This window comes from Culex pipiens, chromosome 3 (assembly GCF_016801865.2).
Source record: "Culex pipiens pallens isolate TS chromosome 3, TS_CPP_V2, whole genome shotgun sequence".
NCBI lineage: Eukaryota > Metazoa > Arthropoda > Insecta > Diptera > Culicidae > Culex > Culex pipiens.
In genome coordinates this window covers 60,756,202-60,769,793 of record NC_068939.1, presented here as the reverse complement: position 1 = coordinate 60,769,793, position 13,592 = coordinate 60,756,202, and the positions used below count along the sequence as shown (strand labels likewise).

Below are 13,592 nucleotides of genomic sequence, written 5' to 3'. Positions count from 1 at the left end.
GATTGGACCTCTGGTTGCTGAGATACAGCGGCTTAAAGAAAAAGAAACACGAAAATTTAAGTTTTCTAAGTCTCACCCAAACAGCCCACCATTTTCTAATGACGATATCTCAGCAATTAATGGTCCAATTTTCAATGTTAATACATGAAACAATCGTAAAATTTTCCGATCTCTTCGAAAAAAATATTTTGAAAATTTTAAAATCAAGACTAACATTTTAAAAGGGCCAAACATTGAATATTACGCCCATTTAAAATGCTAGCCTTGATTTAAAAATTTTCATAACATTTTGTTCGAAAAGATCGGAAAATTTCACGAATGTTTCATGTATTAACATTGAAAATCGGACCATAAGTTGTTGAGATATCGTCATTAGAAAATGGTGGGCTGTTTGGGTCAGACTTAGAAAACTTCAATTTTCGTGTTTCTTTTTCTTTAAGCCGCTGTATCTCAGCAACCAAAGGTCCAATCTTCAATGTCTCTTAGAAAATTTTATAGCAAATTTTCTGAACTTTTCAAAAAAAATATTTTTAGAAATGGTCACTCAAAAATTGAAAAACTGCAAATATTTCGCTAAATTCTTTCAGTGGCTATATCTTGAAAACGGAGCCCTTTATCAAAAAATATGTAAAGTACTTTTCGATTGCAAATTCAATTTTGCATTAAAAAATAATGTCAAACTTGTTTTTGCATGAAACTTCGATTTTTTCCAAAAATCACTATTTTTTCAAAAATTCATAACTCGGCGGCAGATTTTTGGACCATGTTTCTCTATGGCTCAAAAGTTGCGGATTTTTGTCCCCTAAAACATATCAAAAAAAGTTGATAAAAAAATTCTCAATTTTTTTTCCGTGTACCTATTTTTTTCTCAATAGTCCTCAACAATACCTACAACTTTGCCGAAGACACCAAATTGATCAGAAAATTCACTCAAAAGTTACAGCTGTTTGAATATTTACATACCATTTTGCCTTCCTCACTGAGGTAAGGCTATAATCCTGCTCGAAAAATGAACTTTTGAAAAACAGCTCGTAGACCTATATTCATGTATACCTATCGACTCAGAATCGAAAACTGAACAAATGTCTGTGTGTGTGTGTGTATGTGTGTGCGTATTCCCCTTGGTGCTCAAAATTCTTGCCAAGTTTTCTCGGCACTGGCTGATGCGATTTGAGTCAAATTAGTTGCATTCGATCCGGTTTGGTGCCCCATACTGCACTATTGAATTGTTTGAAGATCCGATAAGTAGTTCAAAAGTTACGTATAAAAAAGTGTCAGAGTTGCGAATCGGATCTCACATAAATGCATGTAAACTACATCCAGACCCATCACCCGACCCATCGTTGGTTAGGTTGTCAAAAGACCTTTCCAACGAGTCCAAAACATTGAAGTTCTGGCAACCCTGTCTCGAGTTATGACCACTTAAGTGGTATTTATGTACTTTTTTGAAGCCGGATCTCACTTAAATGTATGTAAACTTTGTCCGGATCCACTATCCAACCCATCTTTGGATAGGTCATCAAAAGACCTTTCCAATGAGTCCAAAACATTGGAGATCTGGCAACCCTGTCTCGAGTTATGACCACTTAAGTGATATTTATGTACTTTTTTGAAGCCGGATCTCACTTAAATGTATGTAAACTATGTCCGGATCCATCATCCAGCCCATCATTGGATAGGTAATCGAAAAACCTTTCCAATGAATCCAAAACATTGGAGATCTGGCAACCCTGTCTCGAGTTATGACCACTTAAGTGGTATTTATGTACTTTTTTGAAGCCGGATCTCACTTAAATGCATGTAAAATACATCCGGATCCATCATCCAGCCCATCATTGGATAGGTAATTCAAAGATCTTTCCAATGTATTCAAAACATTGGAGATCTGGCAACCCTGTCTCAAGTTATGACCACTTAAGTGGTATTTATGTACTTTTTTGAAGCCGGATCTCACTTAAATGTATGTAAACTATGTCCGGATCCATCATCCAGCCCATCGTTGGATAGGTAATCGAAAAACCTTTCTAGTGAGTCCAATACATTGAAGATCTGGCAACCCTGACTCAAGTTATGACTACTTAAGTGATATTTATGTACTTTTTTGATGCCGGATCTCACTTAAATGTATGTAAACATTGTCCGGATCCACTATCCATCCCATCGTTGGATAGTTCATCAAAAGACCTTTCCAATGAATCCAAAACATTGGAGATCTGGCAACCCTGTCTCGAGTTATGACCACTTAAGTGGTATTTATGTACTTTTTTGAAGCCGGATCTCACTTAAATGTATGTAAACTATGTCCGGATCCATCATCCACCTCATCTTTGGATAGGTAATCGAAAAACCTTTCTAATGAGTCCAATACATTGAAGATCTGGCAACCCTGTCTCAAGTTATGACTACTTAAGTGATATTTATGTACTTTTTTGATGCCGGATCTCACTTAAATGTATGTAAACTTTGTCCGGATCCACTATCCAACCCATCGTTGGATAGGTCATCAAAAGACCTTTCCAATGAGTCCAAAACATTGGAGATCTGGCAACCCTGTCTCGAGTTATGACCACTTAAGTGGTATTTATGTACTTTTTTGAAGCCGGATCTCACTTAAATGTATGTAAACTATGTCCGGATCCATCATCCAGCCCATCGTTGGATAGGTAATCGAAAAACCTTTCTAGTGAGTCCAATACATTGAAGATCTGGCAACCCTGACTCAAGTTATGACTACTTAAGTGATATTTATGTACTTTTTTGATGCCGGATCTCACTTAACCCTTTCAGGCCTGAATTTTCAAAAAAATATTTTTTTAAGTAATGATGGGAAAATGATTGTTATGACCATACGAAAATTATAGACTAGTTTTGGAAATGTTGATATTTGGGTCATATATGACCCATCAGGCTCGAAAGGGTTAAATGTATGTAAACATTGTCCGGATCCACTATCCATCCCATCGTTGGATAGTTCATCAAAAGACCTTTCCAATGAATCCAAAACATTGGAGATCTGGCAACCCTGTCTCGAGTTATGACCACTTAAGTGGTATTTATGTACTTTTTTGAAGCCGGATCTCACTTAAATGTATGTAAACTATGTCCGGATCCATCATCCACCTCATCTTTGGATAGGTAATCGAAAAACCTTTCTAATGAGTCCAATACATTGAAGATCTGGCAACCCTGTCTCAAGTTATGACTACTTAAGTGATATTTATGTACTTTTTTGATGCCGGATCTCACTTAAATGTATGTAAACTATGTCCGGATCCATCTTCCGACCGATCGTTGGTTAAGTAATCAAAAGACCTTTCTAATGAGTCCAAAACATTGAAGATCAGACAACGCTCAGTCTCAAGTTATGACCGCCTAAGTGACATTTGTGTATTTTTTTATTGAGAAACAAGCCTTACCTGACAAAGTTCGTTCTGCCATTTTTTTCGTTTGTTGACGTTTTTGACTTTTTTGCTTATTCAGCCTCCTGTGATCAAAACTTAATTTAAACCTTTCCCATACAATCTGCAAATTTTCCGGAATCGGTTGTAACTTTTTGGCACTCACGAACTTATACGAACCCAACGCAAGAAAGAGCACCTCGATCAGACGTTCCGTGTTGAATTGATTCTCGTTCGAACAAAACCGTCGAAATTTTGTATATATATAAAAGATAGATAGAAATTGTTTCCAAACCCATCATATCACCAAATGTTGGTAAAAAGTGAGGAAGGCAACAACCACATAGGTGGATTAAGTTAGTTTTTGTATGGACAGCAGCCAAAATTGTATGGAGACTTGTATGGGTGAACCAATGACACAAAATAGCATATTTGGGTATATGGAAGGCCCCACAAAGTTTGAGCCAAATCAAAAAATACAAAAAATAAAAATGGTCGAAATCGGCCGATTTCGTAGAGAGTTGCTCTAATATTACATCAGGGTGAATTATCATAAGTTTCTGGTAAATTTTCTTCAGGTTCTCAATACACATTTTTGGTAAAATTTCTCAAAAAGTGTAAATATTCATCCCACTAAAACAAAACCTTCAAAAATTCAACTTTATTCCAACTTGCAGTAAATTTTTTTCAACGATTTTTTTTCGACAAATAAACAACAAAACTTTGATGCTTAATTATACTCATATTTGCATAAAAAACTGCTGAACGATTTAAAACGTATATAACAGTTAGTTATGTAATTTAAGTTTTAAGTATTGAACCACTGAAATGATTTTTTTTTGTAGTAAAACGGAGCAAACAAACGAGGTTTTTGAGAAACAAAAAAATGTGTTAGTGCTCAAAAATGCATCAAATGAATAAACCATTTTCAAATTGTTTAGTTTTCACAGCGTGAAATTTAAGAATTTTCTGATATCATTGCCAAACATAAAAAAAAAAAACAACATTTTATTCACAACGATTGAAATGTAAATTTGGCAAAAATATTTTAGCTAAAATCATATATTTTTTTTGAAAAATAGTATTTTATTTCGAATACTTGAGCAAATTAAATAAAATTTGGAATTTTTAAGACTTTTTCCAAATGTTGAGCTTTGGGATCACTGATAGGATATATAGTATAGTATAGTTTATACACCCGTAGAATTCGGGAATTTTGTTTGAAGACATTTTTGATATTTTGTATTTTTATCAGCCGGGACCCGTGGTGTAGGGGTAAGCGTGGTTTCCTCTCACCCAGTTGAACTGGGTTCGATCCCAGAAGGTCCCGGTGGCATTATTCGAGACGAAATTTGTCTGATCACGCCTTTCGTCGGACAGGGAAGTAAATGTTGGTCCCGGTCTAACTGAAAGGTTAGGTCAATAGCTCAGTCCAGGTGTAGGAGTCGTCTCCCTGGGTCCTGTCTCGGTAGAGTCGCTGATAGGCAGTTGGACTCACAATCCAAAGTAGTGTCAGTTCGAATCCCGGGGTGGATGGAAGCTTAGGTGTAAAAAGAGTATTGCAATTGCCTTAACAATTCAGCCTTAGGACACCTAGTTTCGAGTAGGAATCTTGCAATCGAGAACACCAAGGCAATGCTGTTGAGCGAATAATATGATTTGATTTTTTTATTGGTTCCGGGACCTTCAAAACAGCATTTTTTTTCCACCTTGTCGAATGTTAGGCATGAGTTTCGAAACTTTAAATCACCTTTCATTCTCTAAAAGAGCTAAAATCGGTTGAAATGGAGCGGAGGTTGAAATTTACTTTTAATGTAAAAATCGACTTAAATAGGTCAAACAAAAAATACCTCTGATGACGACTCCAACCCAACCGAACAGACAACTTTTTTTTCTACGAATCGTGCTGTTTTCGTGGACAACTGCTGTGAAGAAATAATAATCCATACAGAACTCCCACAACATTCCACTCACCTTCCCGTCCGTCTTCCGGTAGCCCTCGTGGATCTTCCACACTAGTTCCGGGCCCGCACAGGCGATCTGCTTGCCAATCTCAAAGTACTGCGTGATCGGATTGTTGTCGTAGGGGTTGGGCGGCGGCGCGCTCGTACTGCTGCTTTTGAACTTGGAAAACATGGTCGCGGCCGGCATAACATTTAATTGGAAAAGCGGAATGTTGAAAGACTTCCGGGGCGAACCGTGCGCCAGGGGGACGACTTGCGCTGTTCCGGATGCGACCGAGGCTGGACACTAGCGGTAGCGGCAGATGGGAGAGTGGAGTTGGCTTGGGACGATCTTTCCGAGAAGAAGAGCACGGGGACGAAAGACGAAAGACACTGGGCCCACGGACAGAGGTGACCGGGGTAGGGTGGGAATCCCAGTGTGGGTTCCGAACGTTCCGGCGGGTCACGGCGCCTCTTCGAACTTTCCTTTTTCTCGATCGATCCAACGCACACTAAACCGCACTCTGTTTTCCTTTAATTATGGCATACAACAACCCCGAACAAAGTGGGCACTCCTTCGTCAAAAGCGCACCCCTTAATTTGATTTACCACCAACCCCTTTCCGTTCCCCTTTTTTCCCCAACGGTGTCACACAGCAGCTGCTTGGGGGACACTAATGACGGACCTGGGACACACTTTCTCCCGGGCAAATTAATGGTTTAATATTTGTTTACCAAGCACTTTTTCGACCGTGGGTGACAATTTTCGTTATTTTTGCGCCAGAACCACTTTTTCACCGATTTTTCACTTCAAGCTTGTTAATTCGAGGTTCGGGTTTCCGTCACTGGAAAACCCTGGCCGCCGTCGCCACACTCCTCGGACGTCGTTGCTGTCACCATCCGGTGAGGGATTCTTCTTGGGACAGGAAAATCCGTGGTCCTTTTTTCGTTTTTCCCCGAAAAATTGTACGTTGGGATTCGAAAGTGATTCAATTTTTCACGATTCACCGGTGTCGTTTACGGAGAGCAGCTCCTGGGGAAGAGAAACGGAAAAAGGGAAAATTGAAATTAGTACAAGGGTCAAGCGGATTCAGTGCGGGTTCGTCCGACGACGACGGATGGGACGACATATATTCCGGAATGTGAAATGCCATGTGGGCTAGTACATGGGAAATCCCAAAAGGGTACATTTTATTTTAAAGGAGTCTTCCGGCGGACTTGATGAACATTTTTGCCGTAGCAAGTGATGTTGTTTTATGACGGGTACATTTTACAGCGTCATGGTTGGGATGTGAGTGGGATTATGATGGGATTAATACATTTGAATTTTTCTTTAATATAAGAACTCTGGGATTGCTTCAAAAGGCAGAATCTCGGAAGATCGGATGATCAACTCAAAAGGCCGCATGAACCAAAAATTTTGTCAAATTTTGTGGTGTGTTGATTGGTCCATCACTAGGCTAGATTTCAAATGTGAGCTCATTCTGACCACGGGAACCCCTCCCTCTAATCGTATAAATTTTGTCAAAATGTATCGAGAAAAACAAATGGGCAATAATTATCCTATTCTTACCGTGTCTTGGATGTAGAACCTTCATTAAATTTGGAAAAAAATCTTTTATGAAGACACCATATTTTTCCCATACAAACTTCAAGCGATTAGAGGGAGGAGTTTCCGTGGTCAGGATGAGCTCAAATTCGGAATTTTGCCTTGTTATGGGCCAATCTTTAATTGCAGGCCCGGATTTAACCAACCTAGTGTGAACGAATGCAACATCGATTTAGCAATTCAGTAAAATTTCTTAGACTTCATCCATAAAGTACGTCACGCTAAAATCAGCCAAAATTTACCCCCCCCCCCTCCCCCCCTTTGTCACGCTTTTCCTATACTTATAACACGCAATGTCACACTCGCCCAGACCCCCTCTCCTCCCCTAGAGCGTGACATACTTTATGGATGACGCCTTATGCCGTATATGTACACCCAAAGGAAAAATATATCTCAAAATCTGCAACATTGGATTTGCTGCAAAAAATGTCATATTTTATAACATTTTTTGCAGCAAGCCCGTAGATCATTTTTGCCCGCGTGTAAAAATTTCAGCGATCTGCAGTTCTCACCAACACATATAAAGCTGGCCCGTCCCCGAGCAACACTCCAAAGAGAAGCATATGTTGGTGCTCTTTCACTCACTCTTCATCAAGCGTCCATGGCGCGGTGGTAGCGTGTCGGATCAATAACCAATAAGTTGGTGGTTCAATCCTCGTTCTGCTAAGTGTTTTTTTGTGAAATACAACCAAAAAGCCGTCAGTAATGTCGATAATTGTCGGTAACGGGCAAAAATGTCATACTCCTATATCGCAAAAAATGCATGAGGACAGATTTCATGCAGATTCTGATATACTTTCATGCCGCCATGCATCACAATCATGCGACTGCCAGTTGGGTGTAAATATTTAGTAGTTAACGCCATTTTAAAGCGAATTTTATTCTCTGAGCAATTCTCTGAGATTTCGTTCATTGATTTTTTCTGTGTTTTTTAATCCGGCTGAAGCTTTTGTGGTGTCTTGAATGCCTAAAGAAGCCAAAAAAAATAAAAAAATATGTATCTTTTGAAGATTTTTTTTTGATTGATTAGGTGTCTTCAGCAAAGTTGTAGGTATAGATAAGGGATCATCCATAAACCACGTGGACATTTTAGGGGGGGGGGGTATGGCGGTTGTCCACGATCAATACAAAAAAGTTTATTTTTGTATGGACAATTGTCAACTAGGGGAGGGGGGGGGGGGGGTTACAGAATCCCAAAAAAGTGTCCACGTGGTTTATGGATGGTCCCTAATAGGGTGGGTACGTTTTTCAAAAAGTTCTCGGATCAAGTTTTAGTATGGTTCCCCTTGTAGGGCACGCCCATAGGGACTTTCATGCCAAATATCAGCTCATTTGGTTGTAAACTGGCTGCGCGCATCAGGGTTAAAGTTTACATGGGAATTACTATGGGAAATTTGAACTTTTTGTTCAAAAGCTCCTACAGGTCTGAGAAAATCACGCGCCAACTTCTGGTATAGTCAGGCCTATGGGGAATGGTCTGGAGAACAATTTCCCGAAGAGAGCATATGGATTCGTTGTCCCTAGACCTGGCGCATCGGCAAACAATCCGATGTCTCCGGAATAAACGGTTTTCCCTGAAAAAACATCAAATTTTCCTTAGCATGCTATGAAAGTTTGATGCACACCGCGACGCCATAGTCAGGTAGCTACTGGAAATGGAAATTTCTGAAGGAAAGTTGGCATTTGATGTCCTCTAAAACAAATAAAAAATAAATAAAAATAGTGTTTTTTGCAAATCAAGTTTTATTGAAAAAAAAAAGTGAAACATTATTTTTACCATGTATCATTTTTTTAAGTGGTCCTTATACATACCTACAACTTTGTCGATCAAAAATTTCCTTCAAAAGAAACAGATTTTTGAATTTTCATGTATCATTTTTGTAAAGACAGCTGCCAAATTTGTATGGTAAATTATATGTACAAACTTGTGATGCAAAATGGCTTCTTTGGGCATAACCTCGAAAAGAAAAAAAAAGTTTATTGGACCATTAAAAATAAAACCCCAGAAATTTTCTATTTATTTCGTCAGATAGACTCAATTTCATCCGTTGCATAGCGGTTCAGTTCTAAAAAAAAAAAAAACAGAAATACACCTTCTAAATACACACAATGTTTTACTGTGAACTATATCATTGAATAAACTGACAACTTCGATGTTTTTCTTTGTCATTATTTTGCTTTCCACATAAATTTAAACGTTTTCGATAAAATTTGGATCTTTATATTCTCAATAACTTGGTAATTTTCTTTAAAAAAACAGTTATATTATGTTGCCGTCATTTGGGCCGAATTGGGACTGCAGTCTGAATATAGACAGTTTCTCTAAAAAAACTTAAAAGCTTGAAATTTGGAAATAGATGCACTATTTTTGTTGATCTGTATCTATTCTATCCGAATCCATTCAAAAATATCCAAATATTGTACAGTAACAAGGTTAAAACAGCTGTTCCAATTCATGTTGTGTGTCTTGATTCGCCCCGCTTTTTTATTTCTATTTTTATCATTTCATTTAATTTGAAATCTGATTGTTTACACTGGGAAGTAGGAAAATTTCATAGTTTTGAAACCCCTCGATCATTTGACTAAAACTCTTTTCTAATTGTTGTAGTCCTCCACCGTAAGAGACAGCACTGTACGTTTCTATCTTTTGAAAATAAGTTTCAGCAATGTGATTTAATGCTTTTTAGGCCCAGTGAAAAACTCAAAAATGACGAATACTCGCACAACGTCCTGATACAAACAAAGGTCGAGCTCGAGCTGTCACTGTTCCTGCGAAACTTAATAGTTTTCTTCGGGTGGTACACGAAGTGTTCAAATCCCATGGTACGATTTTGAAAAACGTACCATGAAATTTGAACACTTTGTTCGTGGTTCCCATTTTCATGAACGCTTGTTTACGATTTCGGGAACTCTTTTTTCTCCGTGTAGACTTTGACTCTTATAGGTGTGAATGTGTTAGAAAACTTTCGACTAGAAAGCCTTATTTTACAGTTAAATAATGATTGTTACAAATTGAATGAGGCAGCATTAAGTTTGATTCATAAATAACCCACATGACTTCGCAACCATGTTTGATGTTATCTTTGAAGAACTGAATTTTATCCATTCGGCTAATAAATGAGCTTTTTCATCCTAGTTTTATTTAATCTGATTAGCTTCTTATATCCAGTTTTAAATTTTTGGCAAAAACTTCGTAAACAAAAAAATAGAGATCTTTTTTATTTAGTCTTTTTAATTAAAATCATGCATAGCTAAAAACTGGAAACGTCTTGGATCCTTTCAAACAAACCCAAACCAATTTTGCCTATTTTCCTTCCACAAAAAAATGAATTCCAACCCAATTTGTACCTTACAGCAAACCAGCAAAAAAAAAAAAAAAAAAAAAACCGACCTCATCATTACCAGTGAGGATGAAGGTTCAATTTTGTGAGTGTATTAAAACACCGCACTCGCGGACCGACGTCGAACCTGGAGATAACACATTTCCATAAAATATTCAAGCCGTCGAAGATTGATGAAGACTTCTTTTTTTTCTCACGGTCTGCATGTCCTCCTCACCACCAGGGCCAAGTGGAGACGTTCGTCAGACGGAATAAGGACCTATCTCCATCTTGTTAAAACGTCGCCGTTGTGGTTTCTTGACGCACGTGTGGCCAAATTTGGTTGGGCAAGGGTGTCAAGATAGCACGACGTTAAGGTTATTTCATGTTGAATCGGAAACAAATTTATTAACTTTATTGAAATTTATTTGTTAGACAGTTGTTCACTTGAGTCGCCAAGGGTTTAAGACAGATGACTTTGGAGGTAGAAAAACGGTAGGGGAACTATACCCTTTCTCAGCCTATTTCTATTATCGGCCTATCAGCACTTTGATCATGAATTACAGCTTATATAAAGTGTTTTTGACTGTTCCAAAGTAATAAATAGCTCAAATAAAAGAGAGCAAGCAACTCTCCATTGTTGAAACATCTGAAAATGTTGATTTAATAGCAGAAACGGCAAAAGTGATGAGAATTGGTCGAACGGCTTAGTGTGATTAAAATGGGTATATTTCCCCTACATCCAGTTTATTCACACCGCCAAAAATTGCTTCATCCAGCCGTAAAAAGGTGGATAATGTTGGCCAAAAAGGATGAAAAAAGCCTATCAGTCTGGTTGTCTGTTTGAGAAACGCCTCTCTACGAAGGACTCATTTCCTGGAATTTGAATCCTTGGGTGGAATAACAAATGAATTGGTTGTATTGTTTGGTTGATTTTAAATTTATTTTTAATGTATTTTTGTTTGTTTGTGATTAATTAAATATCATTTAAAGATTTTTTATTGCTCCAGTGTTTTCTGATGTTTCTAGCAGTACTAGAAATTTACCAATTCGTAAAGGTATTGGCTTTTATCGATTTTTTAAATCCTCGCAGCTGTGAATTCCCCTGAAAACAACTCTACGAGGGAAAAGAGATTGGAAACAACTTGGTAATCCTTGGCAGGGGTAGCGAATCTGACATTGAATGGTTATTTCGCAAAACTTTCGTGGCCCAAACAGCTTTCAACCACGTTGAGGAGGGGATGGAGCTTGGGATTACTGGCAATCTCGTGTTTCTTGCCTTGTAGATCATCGGCACGTCGGAAGTCTGGCATGTAGCGTTCCCGATTAGCTTTCCCTGTGTATAGTGGAACCAACAACAGCAGCTGAAATTGCTTTCTCTTGCCGTGGATTCCTCGTAAGGGCTTAAGACTTCTTGTAATAGAGTTCTATAAATAATTCATCGTTTTCCGTCACTTTTAGCGAGCGCGCACAGACAGTTAAAATGTAGCATCGCAAAAACCGGAGTTCCTGTCTGTGGGTGAGAGTGTGTCATTTCGGTGTAAATTCCGAAATGCCTTCAGGGACCTGTCAGAAACAAGTGTGTGGAAACCCGAGCCGAAGGTGTCGGCTTTGGGCTTTCACCTGCAAAATTCATACTAACGGGTCTTATGTCTATGCCACCCCGGTGAAAGACACACCAGATGCGAGGTAATCCTACATACGCAATTTTGGCGGTTTTACTCGACTCGGCACAGTTCTGGTGGGTTTCGGGGAAACTGCTGCCGCAGGGACGCTTGAGCGGCTTGCTGATAAATTCTAGGATATTGAAAATGAGAGCATCGTGCATTTCAAGATTTACTTTGTATGGTGATGATATTTAAATTTTGTGGAAAATACGGAACTTCATATCAGCTCAAATTCACCGAAGAAAGTATTCGGCAATAGACAATACTTTCTCCACAGAGAACAGATGTACATCTGGGCTCGAACTTGTGTGTAAACACTGCAGCACTCACAAAATGTGTTGCATACAATCTTGCATCAAAGAAATTAGGGTGTAAAGGATACGCTTAGCGGCGCCACCGTCGCAGCTTAGATTACTTGACTTAACAATGCACAGTGGTCCGAAACCGAAATCTAGCGTGACAAAATTGATAGCGGCCACACGTTAAGATTTAGAGGTTTGGTGTCTTGGGGACAAATGATCAGGGTCAATAGGGGCATCTTCTGGTATGGTGGGCATTAGGGTGGTCAAAATTTTAGGGTGGTTCAGAATTTTTATTTTGGCGGGATGACGAGATAGTACATTTGCCGAAAATATCTCGGGGGTCTTTTTTGTTTAACTTATTTAATCTCAATTTGAAAATGAGCATTTTTTAATCGATTTTTGCCCATAACTTTAGATAAAATTGACCAAAATTCATTTTTCAAAGATAAAAATGTTCATTTTGACAAGCTCTACAATTGTCTAGAAGGGCTCAAAAATGTAAAAAATGTTCTAGTGGTTGTAAAAGAAGAAACAAGTTTTGGCTGAAATATTTCAGGAATCAACAAAATAATTAAATTTATTCCTGAAATATTTCAGCCAAAACTTGTTTCTTCTTTTACAACCACTAGATCATTTTGTACATTTTTGAGCCCTTCTAGACAATTGTAGAGCTTGTCAAAATGAACATTTTTATTCTTGAAAAATGAATTTTGGTCAATTCTATCAAACGTTATGGGCAAAAAAACGATTAAAAAATGCTCATTTTCAAATTGAGATTAAATAAGTTAAACAAAAAAGACCCCCGAGATATTTTCAGCAAATGTACTCTAAAATGTGTACTTTCAGATGCTTCTAAGAGCGAGGTCAAACATCTTCACTTTTTCGAGTTATTCACATTTCAAAATGGCGTCTTTTTCGTCGTATTTTGGCTATAACTTTCGTTTTAAAGGTCCGATTTTTGCTCTCTTGGAAGATAAATTTTTGTTTTGATAAGCTCTACAAATGTCTAGAAGACACCAACTCGCTACGACACAAGCCTGAGTTGATAAATTCAAAAAACTCATTTTTTCATAAACACTTCAACCTAAATTACAAAAATGGCTCTGGAAACTTCCCGTTTGAAAATAGAGCTTTGTGCTCTTTAGCAAAGTTGCTCAGAATAGTGTTTTCTACAACTTTTCTGAAGACACCAAAGCGCTATCTCGTCATCCCGCCAAAATAAAAATTCTGAACCACCCTAAAATTTTGACCACCCTAATGTCCACCATACCAAAAGATGCCCCTATTGACCCTGATCATTTTTCCCGAAGACACCAAAGCTCTAAATCTTAACGTGTGGCCGGTATCAATTTTG

The 13,592-nt window shown here is 38.2% G+C and overlaps 1 protein-coding gene across 10 annotated transcripts in view; it reads right to left on the bottom strand.

Moving 5' to 3' along the window:
- LOC120414454 (SCY1-like protein 2) overlaps positions 1-13,592 on the bottom strand; it is a 233,476-nt gene that overhangs the window by 174,839 nt on the left and 45,045 nt on the right. For all 10 annotated transcript variants that reach the window (XR_008212373.1, XR_008212371.1, XR_008212377.1 and 7 more), the window contains exon 2: positions 5,373-6,373. Coding sequence is in view for 1 of the 10 variants with exons in the window: in XM_052709441.1 (XP_052565401.1) it covers positions 5,373-5,549 (177 nt within the window). In the remaining 9 variants the exon portion in view is untranslated. The remainder of the gene's footprint in view (positions 1-5,372; positions 6,374-13,592) is intronic.